The 22,419-nt window shown below is 30.6% G+C and overlaps 1 protein-coding gene across 2 annotated transcripts in view; it reads right to left on the reverse strand.

Moving 5' to 3' along the window:
• LOC148944665 (fork head domain transcription factor slp1-like) overlaps positions 1-22,419 on the reverse strand; it is a 98,683-nt gene that overhangs the window by 52,088 nt on the left and 24,176 nt on the right. For both annotated transcript variants that reach the window (XM_089100361.1, XM_089100362.1), the window contains one exon: positions 3,742-4,184. In XM_089100361.1, the coding sequence (XP_088956487.1) occupies positions 3,742-4,181 (440 nt within the window). In that variant the 5' untranslated portion in view covers positions 4,182-4,184. The remainder of the gene's footprint in view (positions 1-3,741; positions 4,185-22,419) is intronic.

A 22,419-nucleotide genomic window follows, 5' to 3' on the forward strand; every position in this document is an offset into this window, starting at 1 on the left:
TACCTCTCCGACTTGAAGCTCCGTGAAGCCGTATTTAAAAATAGAATTTCTATCTCTTTAGACTCCCGCATAATTCCAAGATAACAAGTGATGTCAATTATAATTCCTGACACTAAAGATCAATGAAGCCCTATTTAAAAATAGAATATTAATTTTTCTCTCTGACCTAAAGAATGTTTATCCCTCAGACCTAAGATTAAAGAAGCCTTAATGTTTCTTAATTCACCCCTAGCATGCACTTGTCCAAAAACAACAATAATAAATAAATCCCTCAGGCCTAAAGATTAAAGAAGCCTTAATGTTTCTTAATTCCCTCTTCGTGAATCAACAATTTCCCCGCCGATTATGTAAATCAATTTCTCAGGTTAAGCTAACCAAACAAGAATGAAGCCATGATTTTTTCATAATTCCCCCATCGTGAATCAATAATTTCCCCGAGCGATTATGTAAATCACAGATCAAAGAAGCCTTAATGTTTCTTAATTCCCCCTTCGTGAATCAATAATTTCCCCGCCGATTATGTAAATCAAGTTCTCAGGTTAGGTTAACCAAACAACAATGAAGTCATGTTTGTTTCTTAATTTCCCTCTTCGTGAATCAATAATTTTCCCAATCGATTATGCAATCAATTTCTCGGAAATTCACTTCCCCCTCGAGTCCTAGATCAATAACATTGTTCCCGTTAGAATTCAATGCGCATGTGCAACCTTCGCCTCGGAGCTATTACACATAGAAACATCAAATAAATCGACCTTGGAAAAAGAGGTCATTGACCCCATTACGTAATCTTTCTCCCTAGGGAGGCTATGCCCATATATGGTGTGGGGTCACGACTCAATAAGGCCATTCTACTCATACATTTAACACTTATTTAGGTAGATACAATATATTTAAAACATAGATCCCGGGAAGCTCTAATCTTTCGTGGAAAAAATTTTCATAGAAACTATTGGAAACAGAAATTCATTTACTAAATATGGAAGCTATATCCTATATTTTATTTCAGGATACCACATTACAATATTAGCCTAACACTTATAAAGAGTGGTATTAGAAATATTTTAATGCCAAATTTGATTGAATAGAAACTGACAACAAGGACTAGCAAAAACTGGCACCGGGATATGTGAAACAGGCACTTAGTTTTTAGCTTTAGTTTTGATCATTGGATCATTTAATACCACAGCATATATGATCCCTGAACAATCATGAGTCAACATGTCTTTCTAATGAATTGTCGTAAAACGTAAAACATGTCTTTCTAATGAATTGTCTTGCAAACGTTCTGATTAAAATGGGTATCTCAAATTTTTATCTAATGCCTTATTGAGCCCTAGAGGCGCACAGGGACGCAAGGCACTTGAATGTCTTCCAACCGGTTTTGTCCCTTTAAAAGGCACTGAATCGTAAAATTTACAATCAAATGCTGCCAAACATCTAATTTAGTCTGAACAGGGCCAAAAAGCCACGGCGAAACCCAGTGTAAATTTTGAGAAAGCCATTTAATTTTGCATGGTCGATCATCCTACGGTATAGGGTTAGATACTCCGTACTTTTTCTTTTTCCCAGGGGAGATCAAATCTAACTGGATGTCATGGATTATCATGATAGGGTTCATTTGAACGGACATAAAAATATTGGCGTTTCTATAAGTTACGAAAAAAATCATGCCACAAAAAAGTAGGCTTCTTTTTTTTATAAAAACATCAATTTTGGCCCCAACGCAACAAAATACCAGGGATTGAAAACTCTGAGATAGCTAGTATAGGCTACTATTTATGTTCAAAACCCCTGAAATGGAGGATTATAATGCCCTTCATTCAAAACTCCACCTTGCGCCTTTATTGAAAATGTTGTGTTCTTGCGGTTGGAATCATTGGTTGAAAAGAACAAGACCAAAAAGTAGGTAGTCTCGTGGTATTCAAGGTTAGCGCGTCAGCCTTAAATCTAATAGATTTCCACTTCAATATTGATAGCATCAATTTTTTTTTACGACTTCTTTAAAAAATTATCGATATTAATGTTGTGTCGTCCGTCTTATATGGTTCCATGGCTACAGCAGAAGATCCAGCCATGGAAAGAACGAGCCATGGCTGTTTAAAACTGGGATCTAAAAACATATTTTCTGTTAAACTGTCTAATGAGAAACGCAACCACCACTAATTTGGAAACAATAACTTTTATTCTCATTGTCAAAATAACTAAAAGTACAATTGCCAAAAAAATCTTTAGCGGGGATTTGCGACATGATTATTTAGAAATCAAAAAACATTTCCTACAACATATATTCATATTACTAAATTAGATGTTAATGTAATTGTTTGTCTTTAGCCACTTCCCAGAAATCAATCAATCAATCTGGGATACTTATTTCCTAGGTTGGGATACCTATATCTGGGATATATTATATGTATACTTTGTTTCCCGGAACACTTGTATGTTAACTCTGCATAAATCTTATCTTTAATGGGCTGACCAATATATGTTTCTCAAAGATCGAATGGGGTCAGAATTAAAACTAATGTTTAACACTATATTTCAACATAAAATTACGCTGATCTTTTTTGTATCATTACGTAGGTTACACAAATAACTTTTTGTCGAATTTATTATTAATTAAAAACAAGCGAAAATTAACCCAAAAAATCTATGGAACATACATAAAAAAAACTAGCTCAAACAAACTGAAGTGTGGCAATTCCCTACGTCTATACAATCACGTAAAACTAACATTTTTCTGAAAGCACAAAATTCACAAAAAAGAGGATATTTTTCCAGGGGCAGAGAAATCCTTAAGCAGCCGGCAGAAAATGAATACTGTAGTCTCACAAGCCATAATATCAGCTATTATTAGCATACATTCTAAATATTTTCAAAAGTCACAATAATAAGTATTATTTTATTGTAGTTTTATTAGAAGATATTATTGTTATTAAGATATTATTTTATCAAAAAATATATTTAGCATATATTAGTGCAGTATAACAGGATTACTTTATAAATAAATCATTGGTCTTGTCAGCAGCAATATCATTACGGCAGCTAGCAACTAAAATTTTAAACTAAAATTAAAAATTAAAATGAAAAAAGAATTAAATAAAGTCACAATAAGCAATGAAATTAAAAATCAATTTATTTATAATTATAAAATTATAAAATTTTAGAAGTATAACTTCTACGAATTAGTAACTTCTGCCTATTACAGCGATGAATTCAAGCTATGATATACATATCTGAAGTTCACTTGAAGTTTTTGTATAAGTGAACATCAAATATCCCAGTTAGAACTTAAATTAGAGCCAATCATTGGAATTGACCTATTTTGCAGAAGTTATATCAAATTAAGCAAATGGGAAACCATTTAAAAACATCATTCATTAATTCATTTTTCTACAGTAAAAAATAACCTAAAGTGGTTATACTTCTACTGTAATAAGATAATATATTGTTTTGTGTTTTCAGTAAAGTACCACGTTTGCATAATTCAACAGATGCAGGGAATTATCACGAGTTAGATAAACAGATATACATTGCATAGTTTGCAAAGCCATAACTTTTGCTTGTTTTAAGTTTTAATTTTGCTCTTTACTTTCATCATAAAAACTTTATTTTCTTTACATTAGCCCATTTTATATAATGAAGTTGGGACATAAAATTTTTTCCAGTAGGAACAGAACTATATAGCTATCTAGCAATTCAATAATATTGTGTCAACAATTATAAAATTAAATAACAACCAACCTTAAAAAATCGTAAATACCATTTACGTCCAAATAACCTCTTTCACTGTTGAGCAAGGCTATAGCTACTAAGCAAGAATAACTACAACTTGGCTTATTTTGACCTGGATTCACCTCATCTTGTTCGCAATTCATAAGCAACGATCCAGAACATTTATTCTCTTTTGATTTGGGCAGCAAAACCATATTAGGATTAATAGCAGTTTCGAGTTCTGAATCACACTGAGAAAAAGTCACCAAGTTTGATTCATACCATTGCTCATCCTTTTTCAAGGTCAATGGTTCGTCACTCGTTTCACCCTTAATGTTGAGTGGCCCAGAGTGGTTTGAAGATAACCCATCAAAAGATACTTCATCATATGCAGGGTTGCCATGCGCTGACTCTAAGCTAAAATATGAATTATTTAGGATTCCAAGATTTGAAGCTTCTTCTTGATTCATATTCTAAAAGAAAGATTTCCTCATCACTGTTGATTGTAGCTAAATAATATTTTAATGATTCTAATTACAGTTTTATATCGTTGATAATTTTCATTTCTTTGTTGAACTGACACTAAAACTTTGTAAACTTAAAAAAAAAACAAAAAAAAACTGGGTTCTCGTATACAAATAAATTGTATTAAAAAATCGGACACAAAATTCCCAAGTTAACGCAATAATTATTATAGGGCGTTATACTAGACAATTTATTTGTGTCTAATTTTTTGGCAAAAATTAACGTTACTGAAAATGTAAGTATTTAATATAAACATCCGAAGTTTTCCAAATATCCTTTGTAATGCACGTTATCATTAACCCTCTACTTAACCGGGTAAGCCTGGGCAATATACAAAATTTCACTGATTTTATGGGTTTGCTATTATCTTTTTAAGCTTATTTTGTACGAATAACTAGATTGGAACATCAATAAAGCTAATTTGAAAAAAATATCATATTAATTCAGCTTTTTTAAATAGCCTAGGGAAAGGCCTATATTTTGCCTTGTTAGGGTAAGGGACTGGGATGCATCAAAAATGTTAGTAATGATGTCATTTATAAATAGCTGTAAGTGAGAAATCAAAGGGTATATTCCAGTTTTTTAAATTGTGTTCTCGGCAAGGCCGTGCCCAGGGGAAGGGTTAGGGGGGTTTGAACCCCCCCCCCCTGAAATGTTTGTCTGACTCGTAAGAACGTAAGAAATAGATATAAACAAATTTTTCATGCATTTTTTGAGGTTTTTTGTGTAACCCCCCCCCGAAAAAAACCTGAGTACCCCCCCCCCCCAAAAAAAAAAAATCGAGGACACTGCCTTGCACAAGGGTACTTCTATATTATATAAAACACACTCAAGAAGTGAAGTTTGGTGACAATAAAATATGCTGAAAATAGAATACTTTATTAGCAAAATTGTGAAGGTCATTTCTGAATTATTAAATTGGGAAGTTTGGCGTCGGCTGACCGTCTCAAAGACAAAGAAAAGATCATTATTAACGCGTTTCTTGATCTAGTACATTTTAGTTCATTATTAACGAGATTCTTGAGGACATTGGTTAGTTTGCTTTAACTAGTGATAGAATATAGTGTCTGAGTATGGATGTTAAAATTAGGATTTGGGATATGCCAAGGACCAAAGAACAAGCAATTATATTTTTCCAGGAAAAAGGGTTGTTGACCAAAACCAAACAATGCGTCAATGGACACACCATGACTCTGTACTCGTACGAGAAGCAGCATTTTTTTAAGTGTAACACTAGGCCATGGTGGAAAACTGTCAATTTGCATGTCAAAACGTGGTTTTCTAAAAGTAAAATACCATTTGTTACTGTAGATTGTTTCATCATATTTTTTTTCACTAGCATCAACCAAAATTCCCTTCTCGAGTGTGTTTTATATAATAGACAAGTACCCTCGAAAGTACCATTGCTAGAATCACACTGTCCAAAGATAGTCTAGATATTTAGCCAATATGCCCAACGAAGGCCTTTTTGTACAGAACCCAGGTTATACTGTACAAAACGAAACAAACTGGCCTATATTTTTCAAATTAGGCCTAGCCCTCTAAATTGACATACTAATCTTACGTTCAACTCCAACTTCTTCTAAGACTTTAGCCCAAGCTTTCATTACAAGTACCCTCTTCTTATGGTCATTACCAGCCTTAGAGTATAATATTCTAAAATTCATAACTGACAAAAATCAATTTTTCAATATCCATTTATATCTCGCCTAGACTATTGATTTGATAAAATTTATTCATCAAAATTATTGAGAAAGTTGATATTCATGAACTTGTAAGATATTTTGGAAAATCGGGTATATTTCAACCAAAATTTGCACACAGTTGCAAGATTAGCATATCTGGCAGAATAATCGTATATATGGGACCCCAGGGGAAATATACTCACTTTCAAGCACATAGAACATACATGCATACAACATCCTATAACCTACCTCCCAAAAGACTCTATGCCCTGGAATGTACAGAGAAGCAAAGACAAACAAAAACATCAAAAATAAGAATAATAATACTAATAAAAAAACACACAGTCAAAGGGAAAATAGCCATCAGCCTCCCCCCCCCCCCCTTCTGGCAACCGATTGAATACCAAGTTGAAGCATAAATGCAAATACATGCATCTTATATACATAGAATATGTATATCAAATATTCTTAAATATACCTAATCACTGCAGCACCCCTACAACAAAAGATGATGGTATTATTATATATGGAGATGTTTTAAATGACACATGAGATATTGGAGTGACCATAAAATTGAGTGTTAAAAATGATGCTTCTAGAACTGATTAAAATCTAACTTTCTTCTCGTATGGAATGAATAAAAAAAAAAAAAAACTAACAGAAAATGTTTTACTTCAGGTAATATAACTAGCATTTTATTATTTGAAAATTATAGGAGACCAGCTATAACAGGGACACCTCTATAACGGGGACATTCAACTTTTTAGTGTCTTAATGTTCTGTAAAAATTCTGAAAATGCAACTGAAGAACTGCCATCTAGTAGCCCCCATGTGAGTGAAGTTTGGTCAAGATGACTGAAAGTTTTTTTCAACAAGTTTGAAAAAATAAGTTTTTATGGTTGTTTTGTAATTATTTTCAGAATTTTCAATGCTTGGCCTTTCCTGAACGCCTGAAGCTAGGAAATCCATACTGATTTCAGATGATAATGTATTCATCAAGGTTTAGAAGGTGCTAAGAGTTTTTATGTTCACTAGAGCTATCTTTGACAAAAGCAAATAAATATAAAAACATTGCCACCAGGGAGCACATATATATGTGCAATATATATATATAGAACTGGGACAACTGATATAGTGATAACTGGGACACCCATGTCTGGCACAGTCTCATTGTGTCCCAGTTATATGAGGGTGTATATATATATATATATATATATATATATATATATATATATATATATATATATATATATATATATATATATATATATATATATATATATATATATATATATATATAAGTGGCCGACCGGCACCAGAGATCACGGAATCTGGAGAGAAGGCAGACAGGACCCCACAAGACGAGACCATCGGTGACGTTTCTGGTTGTTTGAAGGTGACAGTCCTTCCTTCAGAAAAGGTCGAGCCTCTTCCTTAGGCAAACAGTAGAAAACAACAAACAAAGGTAGGAAAAGAGGCTGCAGCTCAATCCTCACAAGCACGCACGTGAAAGAGATGATCAAAGCAGCAGCTAGGGAGCGAGAAGATAAAATGAGAAAAGTAAACAGTAAAAAAACCAAAGGGAACTCGAAGAAAGTGAAGATACAAGAAATCGAGAAAAGGGGGAAAAAGTTAAAGAGACTGGACCTCGGGCAAGACTCAGAACTTGGCGAGGTGTCATCTGTCAAATATGGTGACATTTCTGATGATTCGCTCCATGGTGGAAGCAACAAAGAAGAAGAAGAAGACTTGTCAACTAACATTTTTGATTTTGTCCTAGTCAAGCTTCAATCCAAGACCAGATTGTGTTACGTTGTACGATAAGTAACCAAATAATTAGGGGAAGAAATCACCAAACAAAACATGAAAAAACTCAACGGAGTTTGAAAATTTGTCTGGACTGAAGAGAGATAAATGTTTTTACTTTTATAACTTAATAAATCAAATAATATTACCATTTTGATTACTAAATATCAGTATAGGCCTATGTATTATAAACTAACAATATTCACTCATTTGTATTTTTTCGGCGAAGTGCATGTTATGTTCTGGCTTTGGGAACGCATAGGGGTTTTGAGCCCTACTCATGTTTATTTCTGCTCATTTTGAGTTTGACTTGGCTGTATATTTTAATTTCTGTTCGGTTTGTGTTTCACTTATTTATCGATGCTGATTTATGGTGGTTTCACGCTTGGTAGATTATTTGATTTTATTTTTGCTCTTTTTTTGTTTAATGGACTTCTTTACTTTTCTTTGAAATACTCATTTTGTGGAAAAAAAATTTTTAAATTAATTTCTGTTCGTTTTATATTGATATAGTCTTTTCAGGGAAAAAGAAAATAATACTTTAAATATTTTCGTTTTTTAAAAATTTATAGTTTTGCCTGCTATTTGTATGCTGGAGACAAATTTTCAGCAATTTTTAACAACATACACCCTTTTAAAAAATCTGGACACAAATAGTAGTTTTTAATTTAGTTTCATACCTCCTCTAGTTGACCTGAAATTGAAAACTTGATACCATTCGCAAAAAAATCCGTTTACTTTCTTTGGTAGCTTGGATACACTTACACTATTATGATTTGGTTAAATGTTAAGAACAGAAGTAGCCACGAAAGTTTGAACATAATACCATCACTCGTTCTTGGGATACTGCCGAGATGCCTTATTGGGAATTAGCATTAAACACAGTACATTTTGATTTAATATTAAGGCAACATTTAGTTTTTAAAAATAAAGGCAAATGGGTTGGTGGGCGTGGGAGGGGGATTATCTTCCCTCAACTCATTTTCAACTATTAAAAAAGGCATCACCCCTTTCTATTTTCAATCGAATGAGCCCTTTTAAAAGTTCCTATGACAACTCCTTCGATACGAAGTGCCCTGGTCTAAACAATAAAAACAACAAAAAAATAATACATTATAACCAAATCGATCTTTACTATAAAAATGTCAAGCCTTCCAATCACTTTTGACTATTAAAAAGGGCACTAGGCCAGTAGAATGGCCCCTATTGATCCCACGAGAACCACGTGGTTTATGGTTTTCTCAGTGAGAATGAAAAAACAGATGAAATTCTCACTTGAAAAACCATGAATTTTGTCACAGTTATTAAAGTATAACGATTAAAAACCTTAATTTTGTCAAAGTTTTGTCTGTTTGTTTTGTTTTTCTATTGAGAATTAAATAATTTTGTCAATTTTAATGGTTTTTGAAGTCATACTTACATAAATTTGACAAAATTCATGGTTTTTAAAGTGAGAATTTCATAAATGTGACAAAATTCATGGTTTTTCAAGTGAGAAAATTCCTGTTTTTTCATTCTCACTGAGAAAACCATAAACCACGTGGTGCTGTCACGAGTCAGAACACCTGTGCTGTCGACCTCAATTCACATATCGTGAATCAATAATTCCCCTTAGAAACAACAAATTAATTTTCCCTTTCTTGACAGATCAATCAATCAATGACATCATCTGTCAGACTTTAAAAATTTTCGCCTAGAAACATTTCTCCAGGAATAGATCCAAAATCATTAATGTCTTTGCCTCGGGAACAGTTCTACTGGTCGAACTCCAAAGGATATTAATAACCCCAGGCCATGGAAACACTTAGGCAAGAAACATCTTAGCGATGAATTGTTTTAGCGCGCGAAAAGGTTTCCAAATAATTTGAAATGCATTGACGCAGAGATGCCAATAACAAAGGAACACGCTGAATTTACGTTTAGGGATTATTTGGGCGAAACCGTTTTAGACAGGTTATGGAACTATTTCGGCGAAACAGATAGAGACATTTTAAAAGAAGATTTTTGAAGAGATTTTGGAGGAGGTTTTGAATGTGGTCGTTATAATACACAAGTTTCATTTGAACAGTGTTGTGAGGTCCTCTAACCCAACCCCAAAGGGTCCCAATCCTCCTACCCCAACCCCGAAGGAAGCCCCCTGTCCTCAAAGGTCCCCCAAGCTCCCAGAGCCCCAGCCCCCCCCCCCCCCAAACGCCCTCCTCAGACCCTCCTCTGGTCCTCAAAGGGCACCCGGATCCCCAAAGGGCACCCCGGACCCCAAAGGCCCACCCCCCGGGCCGCCAAGGTCCCCCCAGCGCCCAAAGCGCCACCGGCGCCCCCCCAGGCCCCCCCAGACCGCCAAAGGCCATCCCCGGGCCCCCCAACGGCCCATCGAGCTCCCAAAGGACCAACGGGGTCCCAAAGGCCCGCCCCCGGTCCTCAAAGGTCCCCCAAGCTCCCACCGCGCCAACCGGCCCCCCACGGGTCCTCCCAAACACCCTCCCTGGACCCCCCCAAGAGCCTCCTCTCCATTTTTTTTTTAATACTTTTTTATGGCTTTATTATATCTTTTCTGAACAAGTTCCAGTCATAATGTCATTCCTAAACCCATTTTCCAACCTCACAGAGTCCCCTCCCCAATTCGTAAATAATTTCTTAAATTTTTTAACATGGTATTTTTTTAACTTTTTACGTATCTTAAAATGACATGAAATATGCTTACTGCTCTACCAATCGTACTCTGTGCTTGTTCATGGACACGACGCGGCTTTTCCACTGGTACTCTATGGTAGATTATCGACACTACCTAGTTTATTGCATGCATTAAATCAGTATTTTTTACGCAGTGGAAGGATCAACACACAATTCATATCTGTAAAAAGTGAAGATGAATTATTCGACGAAAGTATGTGCACATGAAAAAATCATTGTCGTGTTGAACGCTGACAAGGAGAAATACCTGAACTATGAAACGAGTGCAAGTGGAGATCTTATTGGCACTGTATGCATACGTTGTCATCACAGTGAGGAGTTAAATTCCTTTGGTGTACCCAAGAATTTCATTCGTGTAAACGGTGGATATGCAAGAGTATCATTACCAGAGAAATTAGTGCTCAAAGAGAATGCCAACTTAAAAATAATTGTTGATGATAGGGGACAACTCCTTGCTACGGCTTCTGGTAACACATTACCTGTTGATAAATCCTATCATCCTCTTTCCGGTATTAGCATTTCAAAGAGAACAAGAAAAAGACAAGCATACTCCTGCACCAACATCATAAATCATATCTTGTCAATGTGTCAAAACTGCCATCTATGTAAAAATAATGTGACAATAGACAGTGAAATCGCAGGCAGAATAAAAATGGACATTAGCAGACAATATCATCAATGAATATAAAGATGAATTGACGGAAAGTGAAGCGCAAGTGTACTAATAATGTGTAATAATGTATTTAACGTATTTTTATATTAATATTCTACATGTCATTATTTCATTAAAAATATTTTATGCATTATTTTGTTAAGTGTTCATTATTTTAGAGTATGCTAGAACGTCAATCGTTCAGAATATCTATTAAAAAGGTCAGAGATGAAAGAAAAAGAATTTTTAGAGATAAAGATACTACTAGCAGGCTCAATGTTTCATAGAAGATAGAAAAGTTCAAGATCTCTTCTGAATTTTACCAAAGAACACATTTCAATTCTAATTTCACCAGAGAAAATAAAAAGCTTTCACTTCAGTTGTTTATTTCACCGAGACATAAAAAATTTAAAGTTCACTTCTAAATTTTTCTGTAGAAGATAGGAAAAGTTATACTATGATTTTGATTATTTTCTATGAAGGTAAAAAGTTCTAGTTCATTTTTAAATTTTCTCAACGAAGTGAAGAAAAGTTCAAGTTCTCTTCTGACTTTTACCAAAGAACGCACTTCAATTCTAATTTCTCCAGAGAAAACAAAAATCTTCCACTTCAGTTCTTTATTTCACAAAGACATAAAGAAATTTAAAGTTCAATTCTAAATTTTTCGGTGGTAGATAGGAAAAGCAATACCGTACTTATGAAATATTTTCACGGAAGATAAAAAGCTCTAGTTCAATTTAAAATTTTCTCGACGAAGTCAAGGAAAGATCAAGTTCTCTTCTGAATTTTACCATAGAACACGCTACAATTCTCAGTTCTCCAGAGAAAACAAAAATCTTCCACTTCAGTTCTTTATTTCACAAACACATAAAGAAATTTAAAGCTCAATTCTAATTTTTTCGATGGAAGATAGAAAAAGTAATACCATACTTGTGAATATTTTCATGGAAGATAAAAAGTACTAGTTCATTTTTAAATTTTCTCAACGAAGTGAAGAAAAGTTCAAGTTCTCTTCGGAATTTTACCAAAGAACACACTACAATTCTAATTTCTCCAGAGAAAGCTAAAATCTTCCACTTCAGTTGTTTATTTCACAAAGACATAAAGAAATTTAAAGTTCAATTCTAAATTTTTCGGTGGTAGATAGGAAAAGCAATACCGTACTTGTGAAATATTTTCACGGAAGATAAAAAGTTCTAGTTCAATTTAAAATTTTCTCAACGAAGTCAAGGAAAGTTCAAGTTCTCTTCTGAATTTTACCAAAGAACACGCTACAATTCTAATTTCTCAGAGAAAACAAAAATATTACAGTTCAGTTGTTTATTTCACAAAGACATAAATAAATTTAATGTTCAATTCTAATTTTTAGGTTGGAAGATAGAAAAGGTAATACCATACTTGTGAATATTTTCATGGAAGATAAAAAGTACTAGTTCATTTTTAAATTTTCTCAATGAAGTTAAGGATAGTTCAAGTTATCTTCTGAATTTTACAAAAGAACACAATACAATTCTAATTTCTCAGAGAAAACAAAAATATTCCACTTCATTTATTTATTTCAAAAATACATAAATAAATTTAAAGAACAATTCTAATATTTCGGTTGGAAGATATAATATGCAAGAAATGACGTGATATGATTGTAATTTTAGATAAAAAAGTAAAAATTCATTTTAAAATTTTATCAATAAAGTCAAGGAGAGTTCAAGTTCTCTAATGAATTTTACAATATAAAAAGATAAACAAATCTATTCTCCAGATACAACTAATAACCACAACTACAGTTCTTTATTTCACAAAGAGATAAAGAAATTTAAAGTTCAATTATAATTTTTAGGTTGTAAGATAGAAAAAGCAATACCTTACTTGTGAATATTTTCATGGAAGATAAAAAAGTTCTAGTTCAATTTAAAATTTTCTCAACTAAGTGAAGAATAGTTCAAGTTCTCGACATACAAATACACCCGCACTCTCTCCACTACTTCGTTATCCATAGACAAAATACCTTGTCAAATTAATTACTTTATTTAACAAATAGATAACTAAAGTTAATGTACATGTATATTTTGTATGGGGTAAGTGATTCAAATTAAATCAATCCTTGTTACTCTGATACTTTTCTATAATTTGTGATAGTGAATTTTAAAATTTTCTCTACAAATTGAAGAAAAATTCAAGTTCTCTTCTGAATTTTACCAAAGAACACGCTACAATTCTAATTTCTCCAGAGAAAGCAAAAATCTTCCACTTCAGTTCTTTATTTCACAAAGACATAAAGAAATTTGAAGTTCATTTCTAATTTTTCGGTTGGAAGATAGAAAAAGTAATACCATACTGGTGAATATTTTCATGGAATATAAAAAGTTCTTGTTCAATTTAAAATTTTCTAAAAAAATTTAAGAAAAATTCAAGTTCTCTTCTGAATTTTACCAAAGAACACGCTACAATTCTAATTTCTCCAGAGAAAACAAAAATCTTCCACTTCAGTTCTTTATTTCACAAAGAAATAAAGAAATTTAAAGTTCATTTCTAATTTTTCGGTTGGAAGATAGAAAAAGCAATACCATACTTGTGAATATTTTCATGGAAGATAAAAAGTTCTAATTCAATTTAATATTTTCTCAACAAAGAGAAGAACATTTCAAGTTCTCTTATGAATTTTAACAAAGAACACTCTTCAATTATATTTTCTCCAGAGAAAGCTAAAATCCCCTACTTCAGTTCTTTATTTCACAAAGAGATAAAGAAATTTAAAGTTCATTTCTAATTTTTCGGTTGGAAGATAGAAAAAGTAATACCATACTTGTGAATATTTACTTTGAAGATAAAAAGTTCTAGTTCAATTTAAAATTTTCTCAACTAAGTGAAGAAAAATTAAAGTTCTCTTCTGAATTTTACCAAAGAACACGCTACAATTCTAATTTCTCCAGAGAAAACATAAATCTTCCACTTCAGTTATTTATTTCACAAAGAGATAAAGAAATTTAAAGTTCATTTCTAATTTTTCGGTTGGAAGATAGAAAAAGTAATACCGTAATTGTGAAAATCTTCATGTAATATAAAAAGTTCTAATTCATTTTAAAATTTTCTCAAAAAAGTGAAGAAAAATTCTTGTTCTCTTCTGAATTTTACCAAAGAACACGCTACAATTCTAATTTCACCAGATAAAACAAAAATCTTCCACTTCAGTTATGTATTTCACAAAGAGATAAAGAACTTTAAAGTTCATTTCTAATTTTTCGGTTGGAAGATAGAAAAAGCAATACCATACTTGTGAATATTTTCAAGGAATATAAATAGTTCTAAGTCAATTTAAAATTTTCTCAAAAAATTTAAGAAAAATTAAAGTTCTATTCTGAATTTTACCAAAGAACACTCTACATTTCTAATTTCTCCAGAGAAAACAAAAATCTTCCACTTCATTTATTTATTTCACAAAGACATAAAGAAATTTAAATTTCATTTCTAATTTTTCGTTTGGAAGATAGAAAAAGTAATACCTTACTTGTGAATATTTTCATGGAAGATAAAAAGTTCTAGTTCAATTTAAAATTTTATCAATAAAGTGAAGAAAAATTCAATTTCTCTTCTTAATTTTACCAAAGAACGCACTTCAATTCTAATTTCTCCAGAGAAATCTAACATCACCCCCTTCAGTTCTTTATTTCACAAAGAGATAAAGAAATTTAAAGTTCATTTCTAATTTTTCGGTTGGTAGATAGAAAAAAGTAATAACTTACTTGTGAATAATTTCATGGAAGATAAAAAGTTCTAGTTCATATTAAAATTTTCTCAACAATGTTAAGTATATTTCAAGTTCTATTCTGAATTTTACAAAATAACACGCTACAATTCTAATTTCTCAAGAGAAAGCTATAAACACCTACTTCAGTTCTTTATTTCACAAAGAGATAAAGAAATTTAAATTTCATTTCTAATTTTTCGGTTGGAAGATAGAAAAAGTAATACCATACTTGTTAATATTTTCATGGAAGATAAAAAGTTCTATTTCATTTTAAAATTTTCTAAAAAAAGTTAAGTATATTTCAAGTTCTCTTCTGAATTTTACCAAAGAACACGCTACAATTCTAATTTCACCAGAGAAAACAAAAATCTACCACTTCAGTTCTTTATTTCACAAAGAGATAAAGAAATTTAAAGTTCATTTCTAATTTTTCGGTTGGAAGATAGAAAAAGTAATACCATACTTGTGAATATTTTCATGGAAGATAAAAAGTTATAATTCAATTTAAAATTTTCTCAAAAAACTCAAGAAAAAATCTTTTTCTCTTCTTAATTTTACCAAAGAACACGCTACAATTCTAATTTATCAAGAGAAAACAAAAATCAACCACTTCAGTTCTTTATTTCAATCAGAGATAAAGAAATTTAAAGGTCATTTCTAATTTTTCTGTTGTAAGATATAAAAAGCAATACCATACTTGTGAATATTTTCATGGACGATAAAAAGTTCTAGTTCTATTTAAAATTTTCTCAACGCAGTTAAGAAAAATTCAATTTCTCTTCTGAATTTTACCAAAGACCGCACTACAATTCTAAGTTCTCCAGATACAGCAAAACTCACCCACTTCAGTTATTTATTTAAAAAAGAGATAATGAAATTTAAAGTTCACTTCTAATTTTTCGGTTGTAATATATATAAAGTAAGAAAATTATTTATATTAATGTAATTTACTATAAACATTTATTGTTATATATTTTATATTATCAACAATGTGAAGAAAAATTCATGTTCACTGCTGAATTTTAAAAAAGAACACACTTCAATTATAATATATTAATAGACAAAAAAATATTACACTTGAGTTCTTTATTTCACAAAGACATAAAGAAATTTAAAGTTCATTTCTAAATTTTTTTCGATGGAAGATAGAAAAAAGCAATACCATACTTGTGAATATTTTCACGGAAATAAAAAGTTCTAGTTTAATTTTAAATTTTCTCAAATAAGTGAATAAAAGTTCTAGTTCTCTACTGAATTTCAACAAAGAACACAATACAATTCTAATTTCTCCAGAGAAAACAAAAATCCACCACATAATTTATATATTTCACAAATACATAAAGAAATTTAAAGTTAATTTCTAATTTTTCGGTTGGAAGATAGAAAAGGCAATAGCGTACATGTGAAATATTTTCACGGAAGATAAAAAGTTCTATTTCAATTTAAAATTTTCTCAATGAAGTGAAGAAAAGCTCAAGTTCTCTTCTGAACTTTACCAAAGAACACGCTTAAATTCTAATTTCTCAGAGAAAACATAAATCTTCCACTTCAGTTCTTTATTTCACAAAGACATAAAGAAATTTAAAGTTCAATTCTAATTTTTCGGTGGAAGATAGAAAAATTAATACCATACTTGTGAATATTTTCACGGAAGATACAAATTTCTATTTCAATTTAAAATTTTCTTTTCTACATGTTTAAGTTAGGTTAGATTAACTTGTCATGAGCTCTCATGATAAGTTAACCTAACCTTTTCCGGCGAGTAGGGTTAGGTTAGGCTAGATTAAGTTAGGTTAGATTAGGTTAGGTTAAGTTAGCTTAGGTTAGCCCACGTACGCGTCACTTAGGTTAGCTTAGGTTAGGTGAGAGACAGGAAAAAAGTTAGGTGTATCATTAGGTGAGGTTAGGTTAGATTAAGTTAGGTTAGATTAAGTTTGGTTAGATTAAGTTAGTTGCGGTTAAGTTAGGTTCGGCTAGGTTAGCCTACGTACGCGCACGTACGTAGGCTCACCTAGCCAAACCTAACTTAACCTAACCTAACTTAATCTAACCTAACTTAATCTAACCTAACTTAATCTAACCTAACCTAACCTAATCATACACCTAACTTTTTGCCTGTCTCTCACCTAACCTAAGCTAACCTAAGTGACGCGTACGTGGGCTAACCTAACCTAACTTAACCTAACCTAATCTAACCTAACTTAATCTAGCCTAACCTAACCGCACCCGACTCTAAGTAAAAGTTGATTTTAAATGATACGGAGAGCTCATGAAAATTTAATCTAACCTAAAAGCAACCTGGTTACCAGACACAAGGAGATGAAGTGAGACCGGTGTATTTTTCGTGACTAAATTAAAACTTTTTTTATTTCTTTTTATCTATTACACATAACGATTATCAAATAAAAATAAATTTATGTAATTATTATTGAAATAATGAACTGAATTGTAAGAGTTTTGTTTTCTCTGAGTAATTAGAATTTAAGCGTGTTCTTTGGTAAAGTTCAGAAGAGAACTTGAGCTTTTCTTCACTTCATTGAGAAAATTTAAAATTGAATTAGAACTTTTTATCTTCCGTGAAAATATTTCAAATTTACGCTATTGCCTTTTCTATCTTCCACCGAAAAATTAGAAATTAACTTTAATTTTCTTTATGTCTTTGTGAAATATAGAAATTAAGTGTGGGGATTTTTATTTTCTCTGGAGAAATTAGAATTGAATTGTGTTCTTTGGTAAAATTCAGTAGAGAAATTGAACTTTTCTTCACTTCGTTGAGAAAATTTAAAATTAAACTAGAACTTTTTATTTCCGTGAAAATATTCACAAGTATGGTATTGCTTTTTTCTATCTTCCATCGAAAAAAATTTAGAAATGAACTTTAAATTTCTTTATGTCTTTGTGAAATAAAGAACTCAAGTGGAAGATTTTGTTTTCTCTGACGAAATTAGAATTGAAGTGTGTTCTTTGGTAAAATTCAGAAGAGAACTTGAATTTTTCTTCACTTTGTTGAGAAAATTTTAAATTGAATTAGTACTTTTTATCTTCCATGAAAATATTAACAAGTAAGGTATTACTTTTTCTATCTTCCAACCGAAAATTTAGAATTGAACTTTATATTTCTTTATCTCTTTTTGAAATAAAGAACTGAAGTGGGGGATTTTAGCTTTCTCTGGTGAAATTAGAATTGAAGTGCGTTCTTTTTTAAAATTCATAGGATAAATTTAACTTTCCTTCACTTTGTTTAGAAAATTTGAAAATGAACTAGAACTATTTATCGTCATTTAAAATATTCACAAGTTTGGTATTGCTTTTTCTATCTTCCAACCTAAAAATTATACATTAAATTTAAATTTCGTTATCTATTTTGGTAATAATTAACAGTATAGGAAGTGTTATTTTTTCTCTGATTATGTAGTATTGTATATTGTTGTTTGGTAAAATTCAGAAGAGAACTTGAATTTTTCTTCACTTTGTTGAGAAAATTTTAAATTGAATTAGAACTTTTTATCTTCCATGAAAATATTCACAAGTATGGTATTTCTTTTTCTATCTTCCAACCGAAAAATTAGAAATGAACTTTAAATTTCGTTTTGTCTTTGTGAAATTAAGAACTGACGTGGACGTTTTTTGTTTTCTATGGTGAAATTAGAATTGTAGCGTGTTCTTTTGTAAAATTCAGAAGAGAAATTGAATTTTTATTCACTTTGTTGAGAAAATTTTAAATTGAAATAGAACTTTTTATCTTCCATGAAAATATTCACAAGTATGGTATTTCTTTTTCTATCTTCCAACCTAAAAATTAGATTTGAACTGTAAATTTAGTTATCTTTTTGAGAAATAAAGAACTGAAGTAGGGGATTTTTGTTTTATCTTGATAAATTAGACATGTAGATTGTTCTGTGTTAAAATACATAAGATACCTTGAACTCTCCTTAACTTCGTTTAGAAAATTTTAAATTGAACTAGAACTTTTTATCTTCCATGAAAATATTCACAAGTAAGGTATTACTTTTTCTATCTTCCAACCGAAAAATTAGAAATGAACTTTAAATTTCTTTATCTCTTTGTGAAATAAAGAACTGAAGTAGGGGATTTTAGCTTTCTCTGGTGAAATTAGAATTGAAGTGAGTTCTTTGGTAAAATTCAGAAGAGAACTTGAATTTTTCTTCACTTTTTTGAGAAAATTTTAAATTGAATTAGAAATTTTTATCTTACATGAAAATATTCACAAGTATGTTATTACTTTTTCTATCTTCCAACCGAAAAATTAGAAATGAACTTTAAATTTCTTTATCTCTTTTTGAAATAAACAACTGAAGTAGTAGAGTTTTGTTTTCTCTGGAGAAATTAGAAATGTAGAGTGTTCTTTGGTAAAATTAAGAAGAGAACTTGAATTTTTATTAAATTTTTTGAGAATATTTTAAATTGAACTAGTAATTTTTATCTTCCTTGAAAATATTCACAAGTAGGGTATTGCTTTTTCTATCTTCCAACCGAAAAATTAGAAATGAACTTTAAATTTCTTTATGTCTTTGTGAAATAAAGAACTGAAGTGGAAGATTTTTGTTTTATCTGGAGAAATTAGAATTGTAGAGTGTTCTTTGGTAAAATTCAGAAGAGAACATGAATTTTTCTTAACTTTGTTGAGAAAATTTGAAAATGAAATAGAACTTTTTATCTTAAATGAAAATATTCACAAGTAAGGTATTTCTTTTACTATCTTCCACCCGAAAAATTAGAAATGAACTTTAAATTTATTTATCTCTTTGTGAAATAAACAACTGAAGTGGAAGATTTTTGTTTTCTCTGGATATATTAGAATTGTAGCGTGTTCTTTGGTAAAATTCTGAAGAGAACTTGAATTTTTCTTCACTTTTTTGAGAAAATTTTATATTTAACTAGAACTTTTTATCTTCCATGAAAATATTTACTATTATTGTAGTACTATGTATAACGACCAACCTAAAAATTAGAATTGAACTTTAAATTTCGTTATGTCTTTGTGAAATAAATAACTGAAGTAGGGGATTTTTGATTTCTCTTGTGAAATTAGAATTGAGTCGTGTTCTTTGGTAAAATTCAGAATAGAACTTGAATTTTTCTTCACTTTGTTGAGAAAATTTTAAATTGAAATAGAACTTTTTATCTTCAATTAAAATATTCACAAGTATGGTATTTCTTTTTCTATCTTCCAACTTAAAAATTAGAAATGAACTTAAAATTTCTTTATGTCTTTGTGATATAAAGAACTGAAGTGGTAGATTTTTGTTTTCTCTGGAGAAATTAGAATTGTAGCGTGTTCTTTGGTAAAATTCAGAAGAGAACTTGAATTTTTCTTCACTTTGTTGAGAAAATTTTAAATTGAACTAGAACTTTTTATCTTCCATGAAAATATTTACAAGTATGGTATTACTTTTTCTATCTTCCAACCGAAAAATTAGAAATGAACTTCAAATTTCTTTATGTCTTTGTGAAATAAAGAACTGAAGTGGAAGATTTTTGTTTTCTCTGGAGAAATTAGAATTGTAGCGTGTTCTTTGGTAAAATTCAGAAGAGAACTTGAAATATACTTCACTTAGTTGAGAAAATTTTAAATTGAACTAGAACTTTTTATCTTCCATGAAAATATTCACCAGTATGATATTACTTTTTCTATCTTCCAATCGAAAAATTAGAAATGAACTTAAAATTTCTTTATGTCTTCGTGAAATAATGAACTGAAGTGGAAGATTTTTGTTTTCTCTGGAGAATTTAGAATTGTAGCGTGTTGTTTGGTAAAATTCAGAAGAGAACTTGAACTCTCCTTAACTTATTTGAGAAAATTTTAAATTGAATTAGAACTTTTTATCTTCCATGAAAATATTCACAAGTATGGTATTACTTTTTCTATCTTCCAACAGAAAAATAAGAAATGAACTTAAAATTTCTTTATCTCTTTGTGAAATAAAGAACTGAAGTTGGTGATTTTTGATTTCTCTGGAGAAATTAGAAGTGTAGCGTGTTCTTTGGTAAAATTCAGAAGAGAACTTGAACTCTCCTTAACTTCTTTGAGAAAATTTAAAATTGAACTAGAACTTTTTATCTTCCATGAAAATATTAACAAGTATGGTATTACTTTTTCTATCTTCCAACCGAAAAATTAGAATTGAGATTTAAATTTCTTTATGTCTTTGTGAAATAAAGAACTGAAGTGGAATATTTTTGTTTTATCTGAGAAATTAGAATTGTAGTTTGTTATTTGGTAAAAATAAGAAGAGAACTTGAACTCTCCTTAAATTCATTGAGAAAATTTTAAAATGAACTAGAACTTTTTATCTTCCATGAAAATATTCACAAGTATGGTATTACTTTTTCTATCTTCCAACCGAAAAATTAGAAATGAACTTTAAATTTCTTTATCTCTTTGTGAAATAAAGAACTGAAGTGGAAGATTTTAGCTTTCTCTGGAGAAATTAGAATTGTAGCGTGTTCTTTGGTAAAATTCAGAAGAGAACTTGAACTTTTCTTGACTTCGTTGAGAAAATTTAAAATTGAACTAGAACTTTTTATCTTCCGTTAAAATATTTCACAAGTACGGTATTGCTTTTCTTATCTACCACCGAAAAATTTAGAATTGAACTTTAAATTTTTTTATGTCTTTGTGAAATAAACAACTGAAGTGGAAGATTTTAGCTTTCTCTGGATAAATTAGAATTGTAGCGTGTTCTTTGGTAAAATTCAGAAGAGAGCTTGAACTTTTTCTTCACTTCTTTGAGAAAATTTTAAATTGAACTAGTACTTTTTATCTTCAATGAAAATATTCACAAGTATGGTATTACTTTTTCTATCTTCCACCGAAAAATTAGAATTGAACTTTAAATTTCTTTATGTCTTTGTGAAATAAAGAACTGAAGTGGAAGATTTTTGTTTTCTCTGGAGAAATGAGAATTGTAGCGTGTTCTTTGGTAAAATTCAGAAGAGAACTTGAACTTTCCTTGAATTCGTTGATAAAATTTTAAATTGAACTAGAGCTTTTTATCTTCCGTGAAAATATTTCATAAGTACGGTATTGCTTTTCCTATCTACCACCGAAAAATTTAGAATTGAACTTTAAATTTCTTTATGTCTTTGTGAAATAAACAACTGAAGCGGAAGATTTTTGTTTTCTCTGAGAAATTAGAATTAAAGTGTGTTCTTTGGTAAAATTCCGAAGAGAACTTGAACTTTTCTTCACTTCGTTGAGAAAATTTTAAATTGAACTAGAACTTTTTACCTTCATAGAAAATAATCAAAATCATAGTATAACTTTTCCTATCTTCTACAGAAAAATTTAGAATTGAACTTTAAATTTTTTATGTCTCGGTGAACTTAAAACTGAAGTGAAAGCTTTTTATTTTATCTGGTGAAATTAGAAGTGAAATGTGTTCTTTGGTAAAATTAAGAAGAGAACTTGAACTTTTCTATCTTCTATGAAACATTGAGCCTGCTAGTAGTATCTTTATCTCTAAAAATTCTTTTTCTTTCATCTCTGACCTTTTTAATAGATATTTTGAACGATTGACGTTCTAGCATACTATAAAATAATGAACACTTAACAAAATAATGCATAAAATATTTTTAATGAA

This window comes from Artemia sp. Qi Xiang Cuo, chromosome 14 (genome assembly GCF_049724085.1).
Source record: "Artemia sp. Qi Xiang Cuo chromosome 14, ASM4972408v1, whole genome shotgun sequence".
NCBI classification, from domain to species: domain Eukaryota; kingdom Metazoa; phylum Arthropoda; class Branchiopoda; order Anostraca; family Artemiidae; genus Artemia; species Artemia sp. Qi Xiang Cuo.